Genomic DNA, 22,769 nt, shown 5'->3' with positions numbered 1-22,769 from the left:
GAAATTTCTATGCATCCGGCATCGACAAGTTGGTTGTGCGTTCGCAGAAATGTTTGGAGTCTCTTGGAAATTATGTAGAAGAGTGATGGTACAGTGTATGTCATTATAGTCATGTTGCTGTTGTATAGGTGGTGTAATAAATGGCCATAACTGGGAAGTGCAAATTATTTTCTGATCTGCCCTTGTATATAAATATATAAAAGCACATCTGTATGTTACGTGATTATATGAAGCATGTTACTGGCTAGAAATGAACAAGGGTTGATGATATGAGCTAGCTCTTTCTTGGAGCTGCAGTTGTTGATGCAGACCGTTCACTCATAAAAGAGTCAACTCATATTTGAACGATTAGCTCCCAAGGAGGGAGCTAGCTCATACAAGAGTCGACTCATATTTGAATGACCAGCACAGCAGGGTGCTTCACGAGAGAATCTAGAAGTTGACAATCTGAAATTACCTTGTGCGGCCAGTACAACTTTCTGACCTAGCATTCGCTGATGACCTGACTTGCCTACAGTGAATAAAACCTACAGCACAAGATCAACGTATGGGTGGAAGAGTTGAAGCGAAAAGGTATGGAAGTGAATGTCGGCAAGACAAGAACCATGGGTATCAGTAGAAATGAGGAGAGGCACAGTATCATGGTCGATGGTAATTTATTAGAGCAAGTCACCAAGTTCAAGTATCTTGACTCAATCATCAACTCATACAGGAAGATGGACGAGGAAATAACGGAGAGAACAGAAACAGCAAGGCACTAGTTTAATGCCATCCAAACAAACTTCCTTGACGAGAAGGAGATCTCCAAGAAGACAAAGTTAGCTGTTTATAAATCCACTTTTTACCCACACTGACCTATGGCTGTGAATCCTGGGTGCTAACAGAACGCACCAAGAGCAGAATCCAGGCAGCAGAGATGAGATGTCTAGAAAGGAGACAATAAACCATACAGGACAAGATCCGGAATATAGTCACCCGGAGAATACTGAATATAAAGCCACTATGGAAAACCATCCAAGAATACCAATCGGGATGGTTTGGTTATGTCCACCGAACGTTGACAGACCGACTGCCAAGGTTAATGAAGGAGGTGAGAGTGGAGGGAGGTAAAGCTTGAGGAAGACCAAAGACTTGGAAGGAAGAAACCAGAGAAGGACTGCAGGAGAGGGGCACTCTACGAGACACAAAAAAAACCTCATTGGTTACGATACTTCCACTGCACAAATCCGTAAAGTAAGTAAAACATAAATTATAAAATTGTCTGTGGAGAATGAAATGTAGTTAGCGATGAAACTGTGGCAGAGTGGATCAACAGAAGATTGCAGGAGGTGACGAACAAATATGAATCCAGAAACATTTTTAACCTAGATGAAACCGGACTGTTTTTCAGTTTTTCAGCCCAACAAGACTTCAGCATTCACAGGGAGATAAATGCCATGGTGGGAAACACAACAAAATGAGATGCACAGTGATGTTGGGAGCCAATGGTGATGGCTCTTAGAAGCTCCATACCTTTGTAACAGGAAATCTAAAAAAACAAAAAACAAAAAAACCTCATTGCTTCAAGAATGCGTGCTCATTTACCAACTTCTTATGATGTCAACTATATAGCTTCGATGACCTCAGATCTTTTTCAACAGCATTTGGCTGATCAGGATTCAAAAATGGGTGCGGAAAATACGAAGATCCTTCTTATCAATAACTGTTGTCCTGCACATTCCATGGGTGTTCATTTGAGGAATGTGCAGTTAGAATTTCTGTCTGGTAACTGCACAAGCAATCTGCGGCCTAAGGATTTAGGGTTATACACCACTCCAAATCACTATATAGGAAGAGCCTGCTGAAGAGAATTTTATTCCTTATGGATGCAGAAAATGATCCATCATTTAAATTTTCTATATTTGATGCATTTCACTGCAAAGTCTTGGAAAGCTGTGAAGCACACTATTTTTTTTTGTTGTTGTTTGCTTTTCGTCACACCAACACCGACATAAGTCTTACGGCAACGATGGGATAGGAAAGGCCTAGGAATGGGAAGGAAGCGGCCGTGGCTTAAATTAAGGTACAAACCCAGCATTTGCTTGGTGTGAAAATAGGAAACCACGGAAAACCATCTTCAGGGCTGACGACAGTGGGGTTCGAACCCACTAACTCCCGGATGCGAGCTCACAGCCGCGCCCCTAACCGCACGGCCAACTCGCCCAGTACACTAACATCTGAAATTGTTTCTTGAAAGCAGGATTCTTTAAGGATCATCCTGACACTCAGCTGCCAGTGAAGGAGGAGGGGGGGGGGGGGGGAGGAGGAGGCTTACTTCCTGATGCATGGAGAATGTTGCAGGCAAACTGCACTACTGAAGACTTTCTTCAGGTGGATGATGCTGTGACAACCACAAAGGAAAAGTATGGTGGAGTTGGTTGAGGAACAAACCAGCAGCCGAGTCTCTCACACCCATGATGAAGAAGAAGTAGAAGAGTGTATTGAAGTGATACATAGGTACTGGGGTAGAGGGGGTAGAGGGACTTTGTTTCATCTAACAGATGACTTGAATTGTATTGATAGGAGGATTTTATAAATATTTTCTTTTGTAAAGTTGTAAAATCATATGAATGCCTTTCTTATACAGCCGAACAATGGCTTCAGTTATGACGTATTATTTTTCGGCTGCACAATTTTTCTCTATTTCAGCGGGTTTAATAGCCATTAACTTATAATTGGGAGCATAATATCGAAGAGAACCCGTTGAAAATTTCCCGGCAATACTTATTTCACGTGTCTCTACAATATCACGATCCATCACAAAAATATTCTTGCTTACTTTAAAACTGTTACTTTCACTCAGCGTCAAATATAACTGGCTGCCGCTACACGCACGTCTCACATGCCGGCTTCGGCCAACTCCAGCGGCTAACGATGTATAGGCCTAATCGCGCACGTTGAAGGTCAACGAACGAGTTTATTGCGCCGCAGTATGGCAATTCCGCCCTTGTGTTTTTGTGCACATACCTCACAATTTCATCTGCGACTTCTTTAAAGCGTCCATGTTGCGGGCCACTGAACACATTTTTTGTGCAGTACGCATTTTTAAGCTATCTTTGTCTTCACACTAACACCGAATATTGGCTTTAGTTAGGCCGTATTTTCTTGCGGCTGCACGATTATTCTACATTTCCGGGGGTTTAATAACCATTAAAATTGGAATCATAATATCGACGAGCACCCGTTGAAAATTTGGCGGAAATACCTGTTCCACGTATCTTTACAGTACAACGATTCGTCACGAAAATATTCCTGCTATCTATAAAAATTCATGTTATTAAGCGTCAGGTACAGTAGACGCGTTATAACTCTGCTACTGAGTATCCATGGCCTTTCTAAGAATTCGAAGGCTCACATTTTTTGATGCCATTCTGCAGATTTGAGAAACGATTGTGTAGAGAGACTAATAGAATGTTATTCCCTCATCACTATTTCCGGAGATCCAGTTACGTTACACATAGGCACTGTACAACCGGTCGCCGCAGCAAGCGATGGATAATAAAGAGACGGTCGTTTATTGTCAACGAGTTTTGTGTGCACGTGCGCGCGTGTGTGTATGAAAAGTAGCACCGGGGTTACTATGGTAGTTGCCAAGGCCGCGAATGCAAGACGACCCTTGATATTTCACATGAGATTCTGAAGAAAAAATTTGTCGTCTTGGATTCTGAGAAATACGGTATCAGTCCAGAGGCTTCTGTGGCAAACATTTCCGTTTTCTTCTTCAAACGGCGTCACCTAACCTAACCGTATATCTATGATGAAAACATATTTCAAACGCATGTAGAGAAATGATGACCTCCACACTAAAATTTACATGGGAATAGCCATTCGGAAATTTAACTAGATGCGAGAAAATATATACTATCCTCAGAAATCAGTGATGTACTCTGCCATATTCTTACTTAATTTCAGTATATAAGATTAAGAGACCGTTTACTTCAGCCTTTACTTTTAACGAGTTAACAACTGCTATCAGCCACGTTATTTATGCATTTATTACGAAAACATGTTATCCTCTTTCATTTCGAATTTCCTTTAGAGAACAGGAATCGACGGGTAAGGGTCTATTACTAATCAACTCCATCGCCTTCGAATGTACATAAAAGAGCTCGCAAATGCACACAGCGAGAAAACTATACCGTACCGAAGATGATCGACTGCATTTTGTGGCAAACGTTTCAGTTTTCCTATTCAAACAGCGTGACCTAACTTAACCATACTATATTTATTGTGAATACTTACGTATTTCTAGCGCCAGTAGAAAATACACTTCTCGCCATAAATTTACATGATAATAGCCTTTCTGAAATTTAACAGACGCGAGAAAATAGAAACTATCCTCTGAAATCAATGACGCTCGATGCCATATCTTGAGGTGTATTCCATCCTTAATTAATTGCAGTATTTAGCATTAAAATTAAGCGATCGCTTCCTCAGCCTTTATTTTTAACGAGTTAACAACTCTTATTGGACACATTATTTAAGGATTTATTGCGCAAAAAGTTCTCTTTCATTTTGAATTTTCTTTACAGAACAGCAGTTGACGGGTATTACTAATTGACTCCGACATCACCTTCGAATGTCGGCGAGATAACTCACTAGTGGACATAGTGAGGAAACGATACCGAAGGAGATCGATCGCATGCAACACAATCGCTGGGGTGCATAAATATCGGTAACGGAAAAATTCGCTCATAACGGATGCGTCAGTGATAGGGCTCTCGCTGTAACCAAAGGATAATACACAGTTTAATATAGGAATTTTGAAGGGACCGGCAGAAATTGTTATTATAGCGGGGTTCTTGTTATATGCCGTACTCGCTATAGCAGACTTCTACTGTATATTAAATACAGCATAAAGCAATACATACAACTGTTTAGGATCTCACATCATGCAGTACTAATCCCTACAGTGTCATAGTGCTTCTTGAACTACTTTTAGTGAAAACTTATCCTTTACTACAGTAAAACGTCGTTAATTCGAAGACAGTATTCAAATAATGCAGTTGGATAACTCACCGGCAAACATAACCTCACGCAATGAAATCAAAAGGAAGAAAGTAAGCATGATTCAAAGACGACGAGAAATCTATACTGGCTCTCCTGTGCAAGTGCTTTATTCTTTGGATTACTGTGCTGTATGCATTTTAGATGCCTTGTGCTTGCACGGAAAGTACCCGATGCCCTTAAAACATCGCGGCTTATCGAACTTTCCTATGACTAGGGAACAAAGTCTCTTGCTTCCGTCCACATTACAATAGTACAGTGACTATAATTGTACAATTTTCTGCCATGGCACTTCTAAGACCCATTAATGCATGCAATCACCTTGATTCTCAGTTTAAACTTTTCAAATGCCATGGAAAAAACAATTTCAGAAATTCATCCAACAAGGTGCATTTACATTATTCAAATGAAACAGCTGTATAAAAAAATGACAAACATAACCTCACGCAACGAAAGGAAGAAAAACACGAGGAAAAATTATGCTGGCTCCCCTGTGGAAAAGCTTTATCTTTCGGATTACTGTACGGTCTGCATTTTTAGATGCCTTGTACTGGCATGGAAAGTGCCCGATGCCCTTAAAACATTTTTGAACTTTCCTATGACAGGGGAAGGTCTCTGGCTTCCGTGTGCATTGCATAACAACACAGTACATTTCCCAGCTGGCAATTCTCTCCTTTAAAATTATAAGTCCACTTGGCCTCAGCATTAAAAAACAAAAACGAAAAAACAATGCAATTTCATCAGCACTGACAATATTGTTTGGTGCGTACAACTTGGTTATAGGCTATAAGCCACGCTTTTTTGCCAACTGTCGGCATCGCCAGTGTTTGCGGATTCTACCTCTCCGCACACTGCCTGCTGCGTGATATTGTGGCATTCCTTAAAACGCCGAATACAAAATCATTACGATTCCGCTCGAACATACCAGATATGAAGCACAAGGATTAAAATGGTACAGGAAAGTAGCCCTAGAAGTTATCATTGAAACGGCCTTGGTCAAAGCGTGGATAATTCACACCATGATGTCTATGAAAAAATGCCACTACTGCAATTTCAAGAGAAGGTTACAAGACTCCTGGTTGGACCACAGACAGAACCTGCCATCAGTGCTAGAGGGAGATGTGCAGATACCCTGTTAAAGATGGAAGGACCAGCCAAAAATGTTTGAAGACGATATGTGGTTTGCTATCAAGCAAACGTGGCACATCTGAAGACGCTGACAAGAAAACAAAGCTGGTGACAATGTACTTACTGTGAGGAATGCCCAAACAAATCATTCATGTGCACTGGATGTTTTAATGAAGTTCATTAATGCTGAAATCAAATATAATGTGTTCAAAATAAAAACTGCCATTGTATAATAATAAAATTAGTGAAATCACGAGTGTAAATAATGAAGGGAATTTTGAGATCAGTGAAAAAAATGGACAATTTGGTTCAAATAGAGAACAGAATTATTTAAAAAATATTTTTAATTTTATATGCAGTGTCTTTATTATAAAGCAAATAAATGTGTTCAATTATTGTTTGTCTAAATATACATTTATGCTCATGTAAACCAACCTTTACCAAGTGTAGAAAGGGATGTTAATGCACTGTTCTGTGGTACGCGAGGCACGGGTGACTTGTGGACTTCAATGATTACCGCTGCTAAACCGAGCACTGGTGGTGGATCCTCTTGCTGAGGAATGTGAGAACTTGACATGACTTGCAGCTGTCAATCTCATTATTTCGAAGTAATATACTTTCGCCATCCACTGGCGGCCCGCAGAACTATCGTAGGACGAATCACACGTGCCTCGTGACGCACAACACCGAAGTATCGTATGAGACATTGGTGACTCGTGACGCACTCATGCTTAATGTCAACAGAGCAACAACAGCAGCGAACGTGTTAAAAGAAGAAGGAGCAAATGTAATCTTTCCAACACAAAGAATCGATGTTTCAGCTGATATGTTCACTTTAAAAAAATAAACCATAGGCCACCACTCATCAAAATTTAATATTGAAGAGTCTAAGAACATTCTCTTTGATGTTTACAACAATTGCCCTGCACTCTTCCACAGTATAAATTCTGTCTATTTTTAAAACGTTTTTCTTAAATGCCCTGAAGTCCCCATCACATGGCAGGAAAGAATAACTCCTCTCGGGGTTGAAGTGGAACAGCTTTACAAAAGAATGGTTTGGACATGTTAAGAGGATATAAGAGGGAATGGTACTGTAGTGGATGATAGAGGCCCAGATAGGAGGAGGCAGGGCAGAGGGAGACCCAGTCCAAGGTGGTTAAAAATGAAGAATAGTAAGTTAGAAGAAACATGGATTGGAACACAGTTAAGGAGGAACAATAGTGGTTGTATACTGTAGAGGAAGAAGGAAAGGTGCTATAAACATCGCAACCAGCGAGAGCTGGACAAGGAAAATGTATGATGATGATGATGATGATGATTATTAATATTATTGTTGTTATTACTATCTATTTATCAGAATTAAATCCAATTCTATGTTTTTCTTCAAAATGCTACAAAACACTAAATTACAAAAGTATAAATGCTACAAAATGCTAAATATACAAACCAAAATGCAAAATTTCATCTGCCCTTTCTAGCTTCTAAATTAGAAAATACTAATTTTTGAAGTTAAGGACCCTTCTTTTGACCTCCTTTGTTTGTGGTGTTCAATTAGGTCATCACCTACAAATATCCTCATCGCTTGAGGATGGTGAATAGAAGGTTAGGCCCTTAAAAACAATTATCATTATCACATTAAGACAAACAAGAGAAAATTTCAACTTCCTCTGAAAAGAGGTAGCATACTAAGATGCAAACATGGCGATATTTAAATGCATCAATGCTTTCAAAAGGAGAAACTCTACAAATGAAAGAGGATGTTGAATACATAGTTATCTTACCTGGAATGTAACACTGTACGAATATACAATGCTTAATTTCTGATCTTTGCCCAGTTCTTTACTAGGGATCTCTAGCAGCTCTTTTGATGTTTGACAATCCAACTGCTTAGGGCCCTTATGCCTGATACTTCGTGGAATCACTTTTGCAGCTAGAAAAAACACACAATTCCTTGAAAAATTCTATCAATGTAAGAGCAAAGTATAAGTAATTTGATAAAAATACCAATTTTAGCCTCAACCTGATTTTTATCACTAATAATACAATTTTTGGTTTCTTCTTCTAATTTTGAGGAAGACATATCCCCAGTAAAGCCTGCTTAAAGTCTTGAAGCCATTCCTTATAATATTAAGGAGACTGAATAATTGGCATCTTCACAAAGTTTATTAGAAGAAAAGTGACATTTAGATACTGCTAAGAAGGACCAAGGGGAAAAGGGAGTTATGAAAATATGAGTGATTAGCTGATGTTATCGCCAAGAGCTTCTGAAACCTTAGCAATAGTTGACTGCCAGTCTTCAAGTTCATTAGTGTAAAGGGGTATAATGACAGGTCAAGGACAGAGGTATACCAAGGCATCAGAAGTTTGCTGCATGAAGATTTGCCACTACTGCACAGGCAATGCATAACCTCAGTAACCATGCCAAAGTAAAATCTAGGTCAACACCACCTAAGTTGACACATGATATGTGGAGTTAGACAGGTTGATATTGCCAATGAAAACTGTAACGGACACAGGCACACCTGACGTATTCAATGGTTTTTTCACAAGGAAACTAATCATGAAGTGTGGAGGGTAAACGCGATTTATAATGAGTGAGAATTTTCTGAAGGTTTGGTAGGCATCTAAACATAACATAAGCCACAAAAGAGTTAGGGTGGCCATTTGTTTTTTTGACTTCCTTTACTAAAATCACTAATGATTGGCTCCAGCTTGTTCTAGGTTAATGTTTCATACACTCAAATCCTTCTTGACAAACACACTAAAGAATGGTGAAAAATACACCAAAATTTGTTAGGTGGTTTGTGAGATTAATACAAACAAACACAATCAGAAATTGACTGGGACTATAAAATATGTACAGATGTCAAATTAGTTATGCTATGTACCTGTAATTTCATTCACACAACTCACTGTTAGGCCCCACTCTGTTTCTTCTCAATGAACAGAGTATGTTTAGCATAATTTGCATTATATTTTCTAAACACTGGTATGACAGAGACTAAAAGTTAAAGTTGAGGAATAAGGGCAGATATCCAGAACAATAATTCCCTACTGTCAACAGGTTTACAGCTAATACACTATAAAGAAACAAATTTGATACCACATTCAGTTACTTACATATTATTCTTCCACCCAAATTTCCAACACCCATTCCCCAATCTTGGTTCTCTCCGCTGTGGTAAGTGATTGTCAGATCTACATGGTTGAACAAATAGTACGTCCTTGGTTTAAAGAGATTCTGTAATAAAAACAAAAGGCATTATAAATGTGTAGATATAAAATAAACAAAAAATACAGCAGAATAATCTCAAACGATGCGTACGAAAAAATCTTAATACAGTATCTATACTAGGCCTAACAGATTAACATTTTAAAAGAATGCTTACACTCTACACTAATAAAAGAACAAAAGGAAATATCAATAATTAAAAATTACCATATTCACTTGCATAATTTCCTCCTCCTTTATAAAAAACCCACAGAACTTCATTTTCAAAAGAGATATCTCTCAAATATAATCAAAATTATGGACATATAACACTGAAAACTCAATTACCAACCACCCTTACTACACAGCAAGCACATTTGCAGGGTTCGCAGGTACAATACAAATTGTAAGGAAAAGACATCTATTAAATGAATAGTGATGGCCAGATCCCCTTCTATCACATACGTAAACAAGCACGACTACTTAGCACATTTAAAGTTAAAAACTTCATGATTGTTCTGTATTGAATAGAGAAATAAGAAGATGTACAATATTATAGGGAAGGATCCACCTTTCAATACTCCGTAGTAAGTTGAACTAAAACGTAGTTACAACCTGTTTATTGGGACCGATTTCAACACATTTCAAGTGTCATCATCAGCCAATTAGCGAAGATCTTAAAACAACTAACACATTGAACACAGGCAAAAAATTAACATTGTATCATATCGTAGCAATTCAGTTAATGTTCAGAACACAATAATCACATTAACACATTAATCACAAGTTCAAAACACAATAATCACATTAACTGAATTGCTACGATATGATACAATGTTAATTTTTTGCCTGTGTTCAATGTATTAGTTGTTTTAAGATCTTCGCTAATTGGCTGATGATGACACTTGAAATGTGTTGAAACCGGTCCCAATAAACAGGTTGTAACTACGTTTTAGTTCAACTTACTACGGAGTATTGAAAGGTGGATCCTTCCCTACAATATTGTACATCTTCTTACTTAGCACATGTATAAAGCCGACTTCTCCTTTTCTGTGAGATATTATATTTCACTAGTGTGTGTGATGTCAGGTGAGTTTTTTTTTAAAATTTACAAAAATGGTGTTATGTCAGATTATTCTGAATCTGCAAGGCCTGTTCTATATGTAGGTATAGAGGGTTGAGTGATTAGTTACCTGTCTGTCCAGAAAAAAAGTGACTTAACCTCTCGTTCAATCCATGGAGATGAAAATGTGTGACTGAAAAACTAATCAAGTCAATTTATCTCCCTATACACCCTCCTGTCTCAGAACATTTCATGAGTGAGTAGAGAGACAACTCAACGCTGTTTCCGCAGTGTCCAGTTTACTTCTATTCCCTTAATCAATTCAAAGTATGTTTCCCAGAAAAAAATCCACCAACACTAGCAATGTGAAAGTTGCTGTGCCTGACCAACAGAACAGTGCATTAGGATATGATTACTGCCTACAGAATCTGGAGGTGTCTTGTATTGACTAATTCATGTGTTGTGACAGGCTTGTTTATTTTGTGGTACATTATCAGCAATAAAGACCAGAGTGCAGTGAGCCGGCCGTCAGGTCAGGAAATATCCTGCTACCGTATGTGACAGTAGACGGTACAACCTGCGACTGTCTGGTCGAGGGTCAGGCGGCCATTACCAAACCTGACAACCAGAAGGGGGGCCAACGGCTACGGGCGGAGGAGTTCCCCTTTTGGAGGCCAGATGATGCCTGTGTGCAGGAAATGGCATATAAATTCATCAGAAGTTGGCAGTCAATGGCTACGAAGGCGGAAGAAGGAACTTTGTAAACACCCCAACGGCGGAGTAGGCAGAGGAACTGCGAACCACAAACTGCTGCCTTGCGGATAGGGAGTGGACCCCAAAGGCTAAGGGAAGATACCCTGACAGAAAACGGGCTGGCATGACAGCTAAGAGGGCAGCCCCCTCATCATGCTAGCTTCCGTAGGGCTAATAACCCACGTGGAGCGAAATTAACTATTCAGAGAAACATGAGAGTAGCCGGATGGATAACAAGGGAACAACCTGGCGCGAAAAGGTATATGAGAACTGGTACTTGGAATGTGACCTCTCTGTCAGGGAAGGAGGTAGAAATAGTAGGTAGTCGAAGAAAGGTACGAGCTTGCCATACTTGGAGTCAGTGAAACCAAGAGAAAAGGTAATGGCCAAATAAATTTGGATAAGGGATATGTAATGAGATACTCAGGAGTCAGCAGGAATGAACGGGCAAAAGAAGGTGTGGCCATTATTATGTCCGAAGCAGTGGAAAACAAAGTGACAGAATGGGAACCTATTAACTCCAGAATTATCACAGTGGATCTGGAACTAGAAGAATGTATTACGCTATTGCAGATCTATGCCCCCACTGAAGATATGCAAAAAGTAGATAAGGAGCAATTCTATGTTCAAATACAAAAAGCTATAGACAAAGCTAGGGAAAGAAGTAGACATGTTATTGTGATGGGGGACTAGAATGCTAGGATCGGAAATAGGTTACGTCGAGGACATGGATGTATCGGTCAACATGGAGCAGAACGAACCATCAATACCAATGGTGAAAGAATGCTGGAATTCTGTATTGATAATGAGCTAAGGATTGGCAACACCTTCTTCCCCCATAAAAGTATCCATAAAATAACTTTTGAGGCAGTAGGCCGAGGAGCAAAGAGTTGTATTGACTACTTTTGTTACACTAAGAACATGACTTATGCAGCACTAGATGTAAGTCTTCCGCAGTGCAGAAATGAGTACAGAACATCGGCTTCTGGTTATGAAAACAAAGTTCAAGGCTACACCCACACCCTCTCATCTTCGATTTGAGAAAATAAGAATTTCTGCATTTACAGAGGTAAGGCAGAATTATGCTCAGAAGTTGGGGGAAATACTTCAGCAAAGAGAAAGAGAAGAACCTGAGAGAGGTTGGAACTTAGAAGAGAGATGGAGTGAATTTAAGACAAATATTATTAAAGTAGCAGAAGAGGTCTGTGGGAAAACTACAGTAAACACACGAAGGAAACAAACAAAGTGGTGGACTGACGAAGTCAAGGAAGTTGTAAGGAGGAAAAAGGTAGCTTGGAAGGAGTACAGGAGAACAAGAAGGTTAGAGGACTGGAGGAACTATGTTGAAGCACGTAATGAAGCAAAGCGGCAAGTAAAAGAGGCAAAAGAAAGGAACTGGCAGGAATTTGGTAAGGAAATGGAATCAGAATACAGAAATAATCAGAAGAAGTTTTGGAAGATACAAAGATCCCTCCAAGGCAAAACTGGAAAGAGAATCAGGAACATTAAAGATAGGAACCAGAAGATCCAAACGAGGCCACGGGACATCCTTGATACATGGAGCACGTACTATGAGGATGTGTTCTGCGCAGACCAGAATTTACAAGACGACGCCGGTAACGGGGGAGAAGAAGAACTAGAAGAAGGGGAGACAATTATGCAGAGTGAAGTAAGAGAGGCTATCACTGAAATGAAGGTGGGCAAGGCAGCTGGTTGGGATGGAATTTCACCGGAATTGATGAAGTATGGAGGAGAGGCAGTGGTGAAATGGATGACAAGGATATGCCAACAAGCATGGAGCATTCAGAAGATTCCAAAGGATTGGGAGAAGAACATTATTGTTCCTATCCATAAGAAGGGTAGCACTCTGGACTGTGCATTTGATCCCGGATTTTCGGTTTTCCCTGTTGTATTTTTTTTTTACCGGGGTCCATCCAAACGCAGAACTGAGGTTCCACTGTATTGCTGTCAGCAAGAATACCATGAATAATGGGCACATATTAACCAAATGCAAGGACATTTACCATCTGCCGTCCATCTTGCAGCACAGCCTAGGTCTTTTTGTAGTCGCCCACGATCCGGTAACTTATTTACTACTCTACACAGTTTAACATCATCTGCAAACAGCCTTATCTGTGATTCAGTTCTTTACTCAAATAATTTATATAAATATAAGAAAAGGTAACAACTCCATGTTGTTGGCTTCCGGCACGTTAAAAAAACCCTGCAGGACAAAATAACAACAAAGATCCAATAATACTGCCCTGTGAGACCCCCCTCAGCCCTCTAAAACCATTACAGTATTAAACACCACTTCATCATCATCATCATCATCATCATCATCATCATCAATGTCCCACTCCAGTTGCCCGGGTGTGGTTAACAAGCCTCCTTGACTCCTTTCTGTCTTTCCTTTCCCATTCTTTTTATATGTCTGAAACTTCAGCCTTGCTTTCTGTATCTTCTGCACTAACGATTCTATATTTAGGTCTTCACTGATTTAAATATTTTGAATTCTATCTCCTCTTGTCTTTTTAACCGATGTTCTTAAAAATTTCATTTCTACTGCTTGGATCTTACTATCTTGTCTCTTTTTAGTCACCAGTGTATCTAGTCTGTATGTTACAATTGGTATGAAATACTGTTTATATAATGTTAATTTTGTTTTCTTGGGTACTTCGTCATCCCATAAAAGCTCAATGACTTGATGATAACATTTTGTATCTTCACTTAGTCTGTTATTAATTACAGGGTTGATTTCATTTCTTCCATTAATAATACTACCCAGATATGTAAACTGTTCTACATTCTCTAACCGTTCTCCGTCTATGTTCACTTGGCTTCTCTTTTCCACAGTGCATGACTGCAGTTTTCTTTTTACTAATTGCCATTCCAAACTCTTTCAAATTTAATTCCAAATGCCCAATCTCCTTTGTACTTCCTTTTCTCCCTTTCCCCAAATCACCATATCCTCTGCAAATAACAAAGCATTCACTTCATCACTACTGATACTCTGTTTTACATGTTTTATGATTTCATCCATCAATATAATAAACAATAATGGCAACAGTGCACTTCCTTGAGACCTTTTTTGGTATAAAATGTTTCAGAGTCACCACTCCCCACTTGTACACTGCTTTCACTCTCATGATACAACATTTTTATCTTATTAATTAATGATTTTGGTACATTCCTTTTCAGCAGGCATTCCCATACATGTTTTATCTTAACTGTATCATAAGGTTTTCCAAATCCAAAAATTCAAAGATGATTTCCTTGTTCCTTTCCAGAGGTATTTTCTATTATCGTTCACACTGTAAATATCAAGTCTATTGTTCATCTATTCGGTCTAAAGCCATATTGTTCTTCCTCTAACTGTGTTTCTATTACATCCCTCAGTCTTTAGTTAGGACATTCTCCATTATTTTTAGGCCATGTGATAATAGGGTTATACCTCTATAATTTTCACATTTCTTCCTATTTCTTTTTTTGAACAATGGTACAATACTTCCTTGTTGCCAATCTTCAGGTATCCTTTCATCCTTCCATATGGCACTGAGGTTTCTCTCTGTATAGCCACTGTAGTCCAGTGCTTCCCGCTGCCTTAATCATATCAGCATTATCTTTTCCACTTGCTTTACCTTTGGTCATTGCTTTCACTGCCCTTTCAAGTTCCAACCACGTTATTGGGTTCTCTTCTTTCTCTCCATCTATTGTTTCCATTTTCTTATCTCCTTCCTCCGAGCAGTCATCCTCACTATAAAGTTTTTCAAAATACTTTGCCATCACCTTCTGAAGACCCTTTTCGTCATGTACTATGGATCCATCTTCTTTTCTCTTTAATGCCTTGATTTTATCTTGTTTTTTTTCTTTCAATTTTATTACTGTATAATAGTTACTGATTTCCTCGACCACCTTGCTCAATTTTGTTGGTAAACTCTCCCCAACATTTCTCCTTTTCTTCCTTGACACCCCTCTTTACTTGTAGTTTCAATCTTTTGTATTCAACATGTAACCTTTCTATCTTATTCTCATCCCTCTGATACGTATTTTGTTTTTCCTTATCCATTTCATTCTTCACCTTGTTCCTTTCTTTTTGTCTGACCACCACGGAGTCTCCTTTCCCTTAACCTTTGCTTTTGTTTTCCCGCATACCTCAGTTGCTGCTTCTAGAAATGTCTGTCTTAAATTGTCAAACTCTTTTTCTCCACTTCGTATTTCCGTGTTAGGCAACTTCCTTTTTATGCAATCTTGGAACGTCATTTTTTTATCCTCCTCCTCCTCCAATTCCCAAATCCTGATCTTTGGTTTCTTCTTCAGTACAATTTTTGGGATTTTTACTTGTTTAAATTCCACAATTAATAATCCATGATCACCTTCCATACTTTCACTAGGAATTATCTTCGTATTCATGACGTATCTTCCCCATTCTCGGTCTGTTATTACAAAATCGATGAGTGTTCCATAACACTGCACCTACTCTAATTCTCTGAGTTCTATTTTCTAGAAATTTACCCACCCATTCAACCAATCTTTTGTCTAGTCCAACAGCCCTGATTATTTTCATGAAAATATAATCTAAGTAAATTAAGGTAGCAATAACAGACAGGTAACATTATTTACATAATTTTTTCATGAAAATGATCAATAACAAAACAAATGTTTCACAATTAAACATGCTTTTTCCTTAGAACATTCAAGTGATACATTAATTTTGCCGGTCAGTGTAGTTGCACACCTCTTAAAACTTTGTCTCCTTCTACATCTACGTCTCCTTCTACATCTCTTAGTTCGTTACGAAATTATTTTCAATGTCATAAAGGAATATGATCGCTATTATAACACATTTTCACAGATGTTTTCCAAGCAGCGGCTTACTCATTAGAGCGTATTTTCTAATTCCAATAATCTGAACATCCATACTGAGTTTCATTCTTAAAAATTGTAATAGCGTCATTCCAGAAGCTTGTGATAAACATTTCCATTTTCTTACTTCCAACGGCGTCACGTAACCTAAGTTTACTGCACAGCTATTATGAAGTCATATTTCAAGCTCCCTGTAGAATAATGATAAACTTTGCACAATAAATTTACATGGGAACAGCCTTTCTGAAATTTAGCAAAACTTGAAAGTTCATAACCTAACCTCTGAAATTAGTTATGCACACCACTGTATCTTGAGAAGGAGAAGTATCATATTCTTATTTTATTTCAGTACACATTATTAAAATTAATCAATCGTTTACTTCAGTCTTTATTTCTAAGGAGTTAATAACTGCTGTCAGTGTCATTGCACTTATTGTGAAAACGTTCTTCCGATATTTGTTTACACCAGACGGAGTAACGAGGAGAGCTCTGGCCCGCTCAAGATCGACTCACTTGTGCGTACTGAGGAAATGGTACGGACGATGATCGATCTCATTCAATATAAACTCTGGAGTAGAGTGTATGAATATTAATACCAGATAAAAACTAACGCACCCAAATTTGCCCATAATTACAGATTAATCAGTAAAAGGGTTCTCATTGTAACTGAAGAACATTGCACAGATTAATATAGGAATTTTTGAAGGGCATAATAACACTGTCATTAAAATGGAGTTTCACCAATTTTTTTTTTGCTAGTGGCTTTACGTCGCACTGACAGGGATAGCTCTTAAGGCGTCGATGGGATAGGAAAGGCCTAGGAGTTGGAAGGAAGCGGTCATGGCCTGGTGTGAAAATGGGAAACCACGGAAAACCATCTTCAGGGCTGCCGACAGTGGAATTCAAACCCATTATCTCCCAGATGCAAGCTCACAGCCGCGCACCCCTAACCACATGGCCAACTCGCCCGGTACATTTCTCTTTAGCCCTAAGTGCCCACGCTCTAAAGTCCTCTTCTGCCTTGAATCATCTTTAGCAAGCTTATGACGTCTTTTTCATAGGTTCTTAATGTCCCATAAACAAAATGAACAGAAATAAATATTTGAGAATTTTTAACATTTTTTTTAACGCTAAATGTGGGTTTTGCCGTATTGTGAATTACGTTAAATCGAATATAAAATTGCACTGCTCTTGTGGAATAATTTTTGGGACTTGAAATTTCTTCTGTTAAATGTGAGTTTACGCTAAACAGAGGTCATGCAAAATTGGGGTTTATGCTGTAACAGTATTATTATTATTATTGCTATTGCTATTATTATTATTATTATTATTATTATTATTATTATTATTATTTTCAGCACAATATAGATACAAAGCTAAATGGGACAACAAAGAAAACAAAACGCAATTACTCTGTAACGAGCCACTAGAGATCACGGGTATCCCTGAACAACCTCTGAAATTTGTCAGTGGAGTTTGGTTTCAACCTGTATATATCAAATACCTGGCTTTATAATTGGGGAAATTAATGCTCAAGGCATTCTTAACATAATCAATATAAATACTCTTGGCACTAAGACAGTACAGCCCAGGAGAAGTCAGGTACATCACACTAGAGTTTTGGTATATGTTTTGCAGATCTGTATTATGTAGGAAATGGTATAAGGGTCCCTCAGAGCAATCTGAACTTGTTGGCTTTCATCTTGATACTAACTGGGAGAAAGTAAAGGAAACATGTGCTGTGAGGCACCACCCTCTCCCAAGTGACATTATGCAAGACCCTATATGATCATACTTGACAGATAAACTTTAACAGATACACTAACCATGAAAGTCACTCCCAATCTAGTATTTATGTTCCATCTAAATTTTTAGAATAACACCACTGTAAGAATACAAAAAGTTTTTTCTGCTTCTTACACTCATGATACACGTGTCTTGATTCGTTCTCTTCTCCCGCATGTAACAGCCCATGGGGAAACCAGTACTACAATACAGTCTACCATCTTCCAGTGTGTAACACCAAGTCACAGGCATATTATCTGAAACAATGAAACGTATACCATTTAATTAAGGATAAAACATAGTATCCAAATATTATATACCATTAACAAGGATATGATTTACAATTCCTTATTGTTCATACATCAATTTCTTTACTTACAATTAATTAAGCAAAACAATAAAAAAAATACACTGGCAATATTACCAAACTGCATTCAATAGTCTGCAGAAGGAAAAAAAAAAGCTCAAAATATACTTTGAGCTATTGTTAATACAACAGGAAAGTCTCAGTGAAAGTTACACACCTTTAGTTTGGGAGTAAATATGTGTAGAATTGAAGTATTTAATACAAATGTATTCAGTACAAATTGGAGAATAAATGAGCATATACTGAATCAGGTATATGTGTGTATGTACAGTAGATTAAGATGTAATTATTTATTTCTAACGGGTAACGGATTTTCAAGGATATATACAATTCATCTGTGCATATAAGACGACCAATGCCTTTGTATACATTAGAGATTAAAGAGTCTGCGCTCATATCAGACGTCCTTGTGCGACAGTGAAATCCAAGTAGGCAGACTTGCAAGATACTTTTCGATCCCTGATGCATAAGTCTGTTCTGATGTCGCACATGAGTGTCATAGTTGTATAGACTCAGACCACTACATGCATATGAAGAAAAGTGGAACAGTCCATCAATTGGAACATTTTCTCCAGGATCACTTTGTTTCAATCTGAAGTTCACACATTTACTATCAAAGAAAATCTGGAAGAGACTGTAACAGTGCTATACAAGCAAACTGAGAAAAACCCAAACAAGTCTTGATTGGAAATTGCGCAATCAGCACTACATGTATTGCATGGAAACTCTGAAAAAACTATCTTTTTGATTATGTTACACACATTTGCAAAACTGCTAAATGGTTTGATAAAAAGCAGTTTGGGTTTAGCGAAAGTTATTCCAATGAGGCTCAACTTGTAGGAATCCAGCAAGTTATAGCAGATATTTTTGATTCAGGAGAACAAATGGACTGTAATGCTACTGACCTATCCAAGGCCTCTGATAGGGCAATCATGGAAGACTACCGATGAAAATGAGGGCAGTTGGACTTGCAAAAGTGTGATTGAATGGGAGAGGGGGGAGGGCTCAATTTCTAGAAACAAAGAATTCTGAGCATTAGAGTATGTGAAGTACATAGACCTGTAATGATTAAGGCTGTGCGGTCAATAAAATGAAATTTTATTTTTAATATTATCTTTATCCTTAATCTCTAATATAGGTCTTTGTGACATATTATATGCCTTTTGAAGAAAATAATGCCTGCTCTTTTGAAGAGGACATGGCTTCAAAGTAGCTATTTTGAGGGTTAAAGGTACATACACCATGACTAAACTACGGTAATAATCAGAAGATATTGAAATTTCTGTGCAACAACCCCTGTAGTAGTACCTTCAATTATTTCGAAATTCAAATATATTGTCAACATTTTCAAATTTGAATAGCATTAAAAAAAAAATTTTTGTTCTATTAACTTCAAAGTTATTGCTATTTGAAGCGGCTCTCATTCTAAGCAGAAAGAAGGTTTGCAAAAAAAAAAAAAATCGGTTCAGCGATATACCCATGGTGCATGTACCTTTCAGACTCTGCAAAACAGTAGGGGAGTCAAACACACAGACACACATAGCGGCAAGAGAGTGTTTGGTCATCAAGTCCCTCTTCCCCTCTCCTCCCTCACAAACACCAACCTACATTTGCTACACACGGCTCCCTCCTGCTGACTCATCGGGTCAGTCCATACCAGAGTCTTGCGGAAACAGAAGAATATTATCTCACCATTTGCTAATTTTGTATTTGTTCTTTGTGATGGAGTTATAGTGGAGTTTACACATATGAAACTGTTTTTCTTTCTATAATATTCACACTTTGCCAGGCTGAGTGGCTTAGACGGCTGAGGCGCTGGCCTTCTGACCCCAACTTGGCAGGTTCAATCCTGGCTCAGTCTGGTGGTACTTGAAGGTGCTCAAATACGTCAGCCTCATGTCGGTAGATTTACTAGCACGTAAAAGAACTCCTGCAGGACTATATTCCGGCACCTCGGCATCTCCGAAAACCGTTAAAGTAGTTAGTGGGATGTAAAGCTAATAACATTTTTATTATTAATATTCACACTTTATTCAATAACCCTACGAAAACATTGTCCTCTGCAGAAACCTTCCAAAAAATCCTGAGCTGCAAGGGCCACATGGGAGAAAAGAAAACACGTCTTAGCGAATGTTTCAAATAAATTCTGTTCAATTAGAAGACTCCGAGGAAATACATAATAGATTGTTAGGTGAAAGCACTGCCCCATCAAGTCACGATGCAAGTCGGTAAGTAAATTATTGTTACAATTTATAAGCATAAGTTAATTAATTCATTAATTAATAAACCGGTAAAGTAACTGCTTAAAAGCACTCACTTTAACTCACAACCTCTAACGTACAAGGTGCGAACGCCGAACGCCACCTCAGAGCCACACGCTGGGTTACAAAATGGGATGGGATTAGAACTCTCATTTTCATCCAGCTCTAGTTTCTACTCTGAAAGAATATCTTGACCGGGTACAATATTTATATTACGCTACACAAAATAAAATTGCATAGAGCATCTGTCTTTATGAAAGGTCTTGCAATTATTCCTAGTAAATTACCTACTTTTTAAAGCGCATTACGTTTTTGTACGTTTATACTACTTCTTCTTCTACCGAGCTCGATAGCTGCAGTTGCTTAAGTGCGGCCAGTATCCAGTATTCGGGAGATAGTAGGTTCAAACCCCACTGTCGGCAGCCCTGAAAATGTTTTTCCGTGGTTTCCCATTTTCACACAAGGCAAATGCTGGAGCTGTACCTTAATTAAGGCCACGGCCGCTTCCTTCCCACACCTAGCCCTTTCCTGTCCCATCGTCGCCGTAAGACCTATCTGTGTCGGTGCGACGTAAAACTAGCAAAAAAAAAAAACTTCTTCTTCTGCTTCATCATAGAATCATTTTCCGAAGTTTGTATTTTCAGTTTTGAATGTTTGCCCTTTTTTTTTTTAGGTGCATGAGCATCGTGGCTAAATTCACAGGAGAGAAACGTGTGAATTAATTTAGTGGAGGATCTTTCTAGAGAAGATACTGTACCCTGGTGGGGTGTTAGCTGCGTCATTCGATTATAATTATTTATTAGAGGAATATATTTCATATTCAATGTGCCAGAATACCTTACATTTGTACATTGTGGGCCCACTGGCCAGTTCGGAAGGTATTGCGAAACCTATACAGACTTCTGTCTCCACTAGAGATTATGAAACACAATGGCCAGCAAAATTTGTATTCCAAGAAATATTGCCAAGTTGGTAAGAGAACGGAAGGGCTATTTCGAAACCCAACAGGGAAATAGGTTTCCCAGGGCTAGCCGATCTACAGAACGAAGGGAACACGTCATGCGGGATTCTTGGAAATGACATCATGGGAAATCCAAGGCTGGAGATGGGTTTGAAGCTCGTAGTTGGCAGCTGAAGGAGAAACATGAGATTTCAAACTCCCGCTTAGCTATGGACCAACAGTAAAATTCGCCAGGGAGAAGCAGTCAAGCCAATATCATATTATAGTAGGGGTATAAAATGTAACTTCGCTGATTAAATTTATAATGGAAAACTGAATACAGATTTGTAATCAGGACAATTTTAGGAACGTGACCCAATATTAAAAGTTATTAATTAATAAAGATTTACTGTCGCAATTCCTAGAAATTAGTGATGTTATTCGCAGATTGGTTAAAGGTAAGGGACGCGACAAATGGCGCAAATGTGCCAGCCAAATGTACAGGAGCAAAAATCTTAATTAGTATAATTACCAGCGATCGAAATGAGTTGAGATTTGACATAGAGGCAAAAATCATATCATCACATTAGTTGACCCCAAGTTCAAGCCACCGGCAAGTCAGCATGTAACCAAATGGGGAAATTGGAACTGCTCACTCTAACGTGACCTCTCGTGAACTTGGAGAGGGGATGAACTCACGCAAATACCAGGTCAGGGCGACTGTTGACACACTTGGTAAAAATTCGTCGAGCAGTTACTACGTTCCAATACGTGGGTAACCATGACACACTGTGAAAGTTATTAGAACTGTCAATACGTCGGTACGGGTACAGAACTTGTAAAAGCTTATTCGAGCCATTACTACACTCATTAGTACAGTGATCCAGTACATGAAGTAGAACGTGTTATGGACTTGAACATTCAACAGTATCATGAGTTCGAATACCGGAGAAAGTTACAAATAGTTGCCTACCAACAAATCAATAGAAATGCATAGCGAGTAGAAGGTAGAAGTGTGATCTCTCCCCTAGTTCATTGGTTGCTCCGCTAGGCCGCTCTTCTAGCAGTAAGAGAGCTTGAGCTATCAAGTCAGCATACGAATAAAAGAAAATTATTGCATGCAAAATATTACGCTTTTGCTTACCATTAAAGAAGTCAGTTGTCAGATAATTTAGATAACTTCCGGGTATACTTTGTGGTCTTAAAAGCTTCCAGTTACATTCTCATCTGTCTTCTTACAAAATAAAATTAACACGTCATAAAATGTAACACATGTTTAGGGACAATGTCCGCAATATGGTCATCGTAGCATCCTAATTATTTCGAATTAATAGTGACAGAACTGAAGG

The 22,769-nt window shown here is 38.5% G+C and overlaps 1 protein-coding gene across 1 annotated transcript in view; it reads right to left on the bottom strand.

Moving 5' to 3' along the window:
- The window catches only part of TM9SF2 (transmembrane 9 superfamily protein member 2), a 197,042-nt gene that overhangs the window by 100,380 nt on the left and 73,893 nt on the right, over positions 1-22,769 (bottom strand). The window contains exons 5-7 of the mRNA XM_067151214.2: positions 17,988-18,109; positions 9,295-9,415; positions 7,956-8,104 (exon numbers count right to left, since the gene is read on the bottom strand). Coding sequence (XP_067007315.2) covers positions 7,956-8,104; positions 9,295-9,415; positions 17,988-18,109 — 392 coding nt within the window. The remainder of the gene's footprint in view (positions 1-7,955; positions 8,105-9,294; positions 9,416-17,987; positions 18,110-22,769) is intronic.

This window comes from Anabrus simplex, chromosome 7 (assembly GCF_040414725.1).
Source record: "Anabrus simplex isolate iqAnaSimp1 chromosome 7, ASM4041472v1, whole genome shotgun sequence".
NCBI classification, from domain to species: Eukaryota; Metazoa; Arthropoda; class Insecta; order Orthoptera; family Tettigoniidae; genus Anabrus; species Anabrus simplex.
The sequence above is the reverse complement of the archived record's forward strand: the minus strand, read 5'-3'. Positions and strand labels throughout refer to the sequence as shown.